General features: G+C 39.1%; 1 protein-coding gene across 1 annotated transcript; it reads left to right on the top strand.

Annotated features, from left to right (window-relative positions):
- Positions 1-392: 392 nt before the first annotated feature.
- Positions 393-6,309, top strand: LOC107083600 (protein FAM26E-like). The gene is made up of 2 exons (XM_015372956.1): positions 393-1,038; positions 2,491-6,309. Exons 1-2 carry the CDS (start codon positions 496-498, stop codon positions 2,878-2,880), a joined length of 933 nt encoding a protein of 310 aa, XP_015228442.1. The 5' UTR covers positions 393-495; the 3' UTR covers positions 2,881-6,309.
- The last annotated feature ends 65 nt before the right edge of the window (positions 6,310-6,374 follow it).

Raw genomic sequence — 6,374 nt, 5'->3', positions numbered from 1 at the left:
TGTCTGTTTGTGATTTTGCAGCAATGGTATGTTCTACATGTTAAGTCATGCTTTTGCAGCAGACTTAGGCTTCTGATAAATGCAGACTGAGGAACTTTGTATGAACAAGTTAATATGTTTATTCAATAACTTTTCTTTCAGTTTTGCCTTTGCCTTTTTCATTTGATTTTGTTTTTTTTGTTTTTTTGTTGCTGTTGGTTCTTTTGTCAGAATTAAACACCTTGTGTGCTGACTGACTAGTTAGAATTAAATCACAACAGGAAATTGAATGAATGAACAATCTAGGAGTGTTGTTTCCATGAGATTTAAGCACAGCAGAGAGAAGACACAGTCCTTCTCACATGAATTAAAGGAGGAGCCTCATAACAAACCAACAAAGGGAGGAGCACAGACTGGTCTGGTAGGATGAATCTCTGACATTCAGACCAGGAACTGCGTAATTCAGCTTTTAGGGTTTTTCTCAAGGAACATTTTGGATCCCTCCTGGAAGACACCATGGATAACTTCCAGACTGTTTTGCGTTTCTTCATGAACCAAAAAGCCACCATTGGATACAGTTTTATGGCGATCCTAACTATTGGTGGGGAGCGTATTTTCTCCATGGTTTCATTTCAGTGCCCATGTAACCATGATCAGAATTTTGCATATGGGCTGACTTTTCTCCTGGGTCCAGCTGTGGTGCTTTTGGTTTTTAGCCTGTTCTTCAGCACCAGGCTGTGGAGGCTTTACACTGGCTGCTGCCTTAACCCTATGAAGCTTTGTCCTCGTGGGAACTGCCTCGGCTGCTTCAGGGTGTTGCTGAGCATCATAACTGGTGCTTTTGTGGCTCCTATTATGTGGCTGTCTGTGGCTTTGCTCAACGGGACCTTTTATGAATGTGCCATCAGCGGTCTGGATGACAACCTGGTTGTGGATCTGTTCTGTAAAAACAAGACGATGAAGTGTCGGGAGGAGCTCGCTAGGGTGCCCTGTGACCGTTCCGAACTGTCCAAGCAAGACCGAATGGAGCTGCTGCTGATGTTCAGGGCTCAGTCACAAGTAAGATACACTAACCTACTCTTTGTGCACATTTACAGAACTTGCATTAAAACTAGTTAAATCTATGCAATGTGAAAGGGCTTTATGAAATCTGAAACAATAAACTCATAACATAATCTTTAATGTTACATCTGACAAACTTGGCAGCTCAACGGACAACAATGTTAGCCATGCAGTTCAAATACAATGCACCATTTTATCTGCATTGTGGGTTCAGTCAAATTACTTTTGAATAAAAGATTTGTGAAAATTTTTCTAGTCAGGCTGACTCAAAAGGCCTATGAGTTTATGAAAATGGAAGCCAGAAATCAGAAAATGCTTAAATACCTTTATTGCTGTTCCGAACAGAAAAGAATACAAATAGGTAACATAAACGGGAGTTGGGTGGGAGTGTATGTGAGTGTCGGGGGGTGAAACTCTAGTCTTACCTGCTCACCTCTGAACTGATACAGAACAAATAAATGCAACATCTTTCCCTAAGAGCAAAAGTTGGTTGAATAGATATTAAAAAGATGACATGATTTACATCCACACAATGTCCAGTCTTGGTTGAAAAGTGAAAGTTGAAAAGTCAAACTGTTCAGATTTTGAATACTGGGTTTGCAACCTCTTTTCAAAATCTGTTATACCCTCTTTCCCACTGACTGTAAAACCTGTTTAATCCGGCAACAATCAGCTTTTAGTGGCAGTGGGAACAGCTCATTGATGCGTTTCTACCGGGGTCAAACAAATCGACAAGCGACCCACGTTATAATCGCCTCCGCTCTGATAGGCATGCTGTGGAAACACCAGCATATTGACCAGCTAATTAATGTCATGCCATTGAATGCAACATACAGACGTCAACACCGTGCCAGTCGCTTCTGATCTAGCAAGCAGAAACAACTTTATTTACATTCGAGTAATATGGAGCAGCTCTGGTTAGAGCGATTCAGACAGATAATAGAGTGAAACAATAAAGCACACTGACCACGCCCTGGCTTCCTTCCATGTTGCTCTCCATTGTTTACTTTCCTGATTTCTGTCTCACTGGTGACATCATCAGTGCTAACTCAGCATGATGGTTTCATCAGACACAGTGAGGGGGGACAGAGACCACGCAGCTGCCAGTAAGGGGATTAAACCAGCTTTTTTTGGCAGTGGGAAGGGAGCCAAATGCCAATGGTTTGTGGGTCGACCCTGTTTGGAAAACACGAGTTAACGCACCATTTTCATTGGGAAAGAGGCTTTATTGGACTAAAGTGGGACAAAATCATACCAACCAAACACAGCCCAGTTTTCAACAACTATTTCTGGACTAAATCAAGGCTATGCTGGACCAACCAGTGTTACCCCGGGTTCTGAAATGATTCAAATTTAATTAAAGTGTTGCAGGAGATACTTTGCCCTTTGGGATGGTTATTTGAAAAGATGCACAAGTTGACAGAATGTGTGTTTTCATTTTGTTTGCAGATCTTGGGCTGGAGCATCATTATCATCGCTGTTATTCTAGGTCTCTTGGGTACCTGCTGCAAAAACTGTCGCTCCAAGGTCAGCTACCTGCAGCTTACATTCTGGAAGCGTTATGTTGAGAAGGAGAAGGAACGCTTTGATGCCTTCACTGTGGACTATGCTACTAAACTGGCTGAAAGAAACTTGCAGAGCTTTTTTGAGAACAAGGAACCTAATGTCATGCCCTTCCCTAATCACAAGGCATGGGAGGAGATCTCTGAATACTACACATTTTCCAAGAGTGAACAGTATTACAGTACTCTTCACCGCTATGTGGAGAAAACAGACAGGGATTACGAACCAGAAAAAAGACCTGTCCTTGAGGTGGAGGATGGGATAGAGATGACTTAACCAGAACTCCACTGGAAAGGAAAGCAAGGAAAACACATTTACAAATAATGTTATTGAAGACACACATACGCTTTACTGATGATGATGATGATTATAAACTTTTTAAAGCAAGTCACAGTAGACATCAAATTAAATGTTGATACTACTGGCTTTTCTTGACAATCTAACCTGCCAGAGCTGAAATAATTTTTTTAAACTAAATATTAGGTTTCCACCTTATTAACCATCCCTCTGTCCGTCCCTCCATCCATCCATCTTCTCCCACTTACTCCTTCAGGGTGGTGGTGGGGCAGATGCCAGCAGTCTCTGGGCGAGAGGCGGGGTCCACCCCGGACAGGTAGCTAGTCTGTCGCAGGGAAACAGAAAGACGCACAATGACGTACTACCGTGCACACAAACTCACACCTAAGGAACTTTATTATCTTTAGCCTCTATAAGGTTTTTTTTTCTGCTCGAAAACGACACTAAATTCGAGTGGGTAAAACTGAGCAAATAGTGCAATAAAGGAAATAAAGTTTAGATTATATGTTTAATTTTTTATTGTGTATTTTAAAGTAAGGAGGAAAATGCATAAACATAAAACTTAATTATATTCAATAGTTTACTCAGCCAGCATGAAAATATTTATAAAAAAAAAAATATACTCTTTTTTATGATATGATAAAAGGGAGAACCATCTCTGCTCTCCTCTACACATCGTACTTTAAAATGGTACCATCTGGATACATAAGTAACTTAAAAACTACTTAACATTTTAAAGGTGAAATACATCTGAGCATTGTCCGAATGTTTAATAGATGTTTACACTGCACTTATTAGATGTTAGGTTTATAAGTAAATGCCTACAATTAATTTATTAGAAAATTCTAAATGCAGTCCAGCTTGAAGCAAAATTCAGTGGCATTCAAAAATAAAACTGCTATGAAATCAATATTTCTTTAACCATATTCCTGTGTTCACCTAACCTATTTGTCTGACCTGTTTTTATTTTATTTTTTTGTGGTAAGGTCACCCAAAGGCTGCTCAGGTGCTAAAGTCATATAGAGATGGTCATCTACCAGGTCGCATCTGTTTTATGTGGAAAACAATACCTAAAAGTTTGCATCTGATGTATGATTATTTAATTACAAGTAAAACATGTGAAACCGATTTTTAAACAGTCTTTTAAGAAGCTTTAAATCCTATGATAGCATGGATCATAGGAATGAAGAAACCAAATGACTAATATCATTCAGCTAAACTGTAACTGTAGTAAATGTAAAGAGGGTTTACATTTTTTCCTCCAACCCACTGCAAAGTAGAGAAATTCACTTCAATTCAGTCCATTTCAGTTTATATATTTAGCGCCAATTCACAACACATTGCATCTCAACGCACAGATTGGTTAAAAGTTTCTATCTATGAAAACCAGATGATTGCATCCAGTCATTGGATTAACATGCTGTAATGATTTTTGTTTGCATTTTGTCATTGGCTCTTCAGCAGTCCCTCACACTGATCATGCTTGTAGCGACAGTGAGGAGGAAAACTCCCATTTACACAGGAAGAGACCTGCAGCAGAACCAGGCTCAGTGTGAGCCGTCTGAAGGGGTTCAAGGAAATCAAAGCAGACATACAGAAAGAAGGAGAAATACAACATTTTACTGTTAAGTAACTCCACAAGCAGCCCTGTCTAGAAAAGAGAAAGCCAGGCAGAAAAATTCCGAGCCAGCCAATGTCCTCTGAGATTCCCATGTCAGAGGGAAGAAGAGAGCACATACAGTTAGTCACAGTAATAGAAACGACACTGAAAAACAGGCCAAGCTCCAACATCTATAATCTAAGGTGTTGATGGCAAAAGAACAGCTGATATTTCTCTCCAGGATGGAGTCACGGCCAAACAAGAACAAACCAGATGAAGCTACTATAAAAAGCAGGGAGAGCATAAAGTTAAAGATTAAACTAACAAACACTGCAGGATGAAAGAATAGAGATAGAATGAAGCACAGTGTGAAAAAGTGGTTCCTGTGTCCTCCAGCAGTCTAAACATATAGCAGCATAGATATAGAAAATATCTCAGAATAACAATTTTGGATGAGGTATAATAAAGGTAGAACCAAGGACTCCTAAATTCCTAAAAGTGGCTTCATGAAAACATTTCATTACCTAGTTACTTCAAATGAACTTAGTGTGGCAGGTTTATTTTTTAACACGGTCTTTGACAGACGTAGGACGTCTATCTTTAAGAACAATACGTGTCAATGTTGTTATTTTTTCAAAAGTATTAATTTTTTCAGGTTCAATACAAATCATAAGCCCCACTTACAGTACCCTTTTGAAACTGTGCTAAGATCAGTCAAGCACAGTAACCGAGATGACTGTTGAATGTAAATTGCAAGTAAAACTGAACCGGACCATGCCAGACATAACCGACTGCGCTAAACTGGTACTAGTTCATCAGTAGGGCTCAGTTCGGTTCATTTCTTTCACGGTTCTCAGATAACAATGAGTGCATGAGCAGACCGCATCATCTCGTTACAGTCATCCTCTGTAATCATGAATTTTTAGACATTCATAAAACTACTAACTTCCCTATTGTGCCACACGATTTCTAGTGATGATTCTGCTTAGCAGTTTGATGAACCTTAGCAGTGTGATGATGAACCTTAGCAGTGTGATCAACCTCAACTTCTGTCGTTGTTTCCTGTGTCTGTAAGCCCTGATTAGGATATTGTTTGTCGTGTCCTCTTCCCAAAAGCCGACTCTATCAAATAAATTCACCTAAGGCTGCCTTCTTTGCAAACAATGAAATATCACAATTATAACCAAACTTCCTGAATGTTACGGGCGCTGCCATGTTTGTTTACTTGTTTCCCTAAAGAGAGCAGTAAACCATAGAGCGTGACGAGGAGGCGAGGAACTATGCTATTGCGGTGTGTAACAGAAAGGAACCGTGCTCCGCACAGTTTACTGATCCAAGCTCGGTCGGAATTCGGCACGGATCCGTTTTCAGAGTGTACGGTAATGTAAATGGGGCTATAATGAAAGCGCTCTAGTAAGCCTGCAATTACTATTGGTAATCCTTATATTGTTTACAACTTTTAATTCTTCTTTTCATCTCTGTTTATTGAGTTCTCAATTAGTTTCCAACCTAAAGGACCGCCTAGCTCGTAACAATAAGCAACAATGAGTACAATTTTTTTTTATCTGCATGTAAATAGGTTGTTCTTTGCAACTTTTGCTTTTTCCTGTTTTGGCCTCCAGTTCAGACATTTGTGAGCAACTTCATAGAAACTTCACATTTTAGCAATAAACAGCTGTGAGGCAACAAGAAGTATAACTACTTACAATATTAATGTTATTACTTTCTAACACTAAATACAGTTGTGGTAGAACGTTTACATACCCCTTCATCAAAGACTGAAAAAGTCAGTTACGAGTATACAATATGGAAATCTTATTTTATATATATATATATATATATATATATATATATATATATATATATATATATA

Source organism: Cyprinodon variegatus, unplaced genomic scaffold (assembly GCF_000732505.1).
Source record: "Cyprinodon variegatus isolate N-32 unplaced genomic scaffold, C_variegatus-1.0 Scaffold78, whole genome shotgun sequence".
Classification (NCBI taxonomy): domain Eukaryota; kingdom Metazoa; phylum Chordata; class Actinopteri; order Cyprinodontiformes; family Cyprinodontidae; genus Cyprinodon; species Cyprinodon variegatus.
The sequence above is the reverse complement of the archived record's forward strand: the minus strand, read 5'-3'. Positions and strand labels throughout refer to the sequence as shown.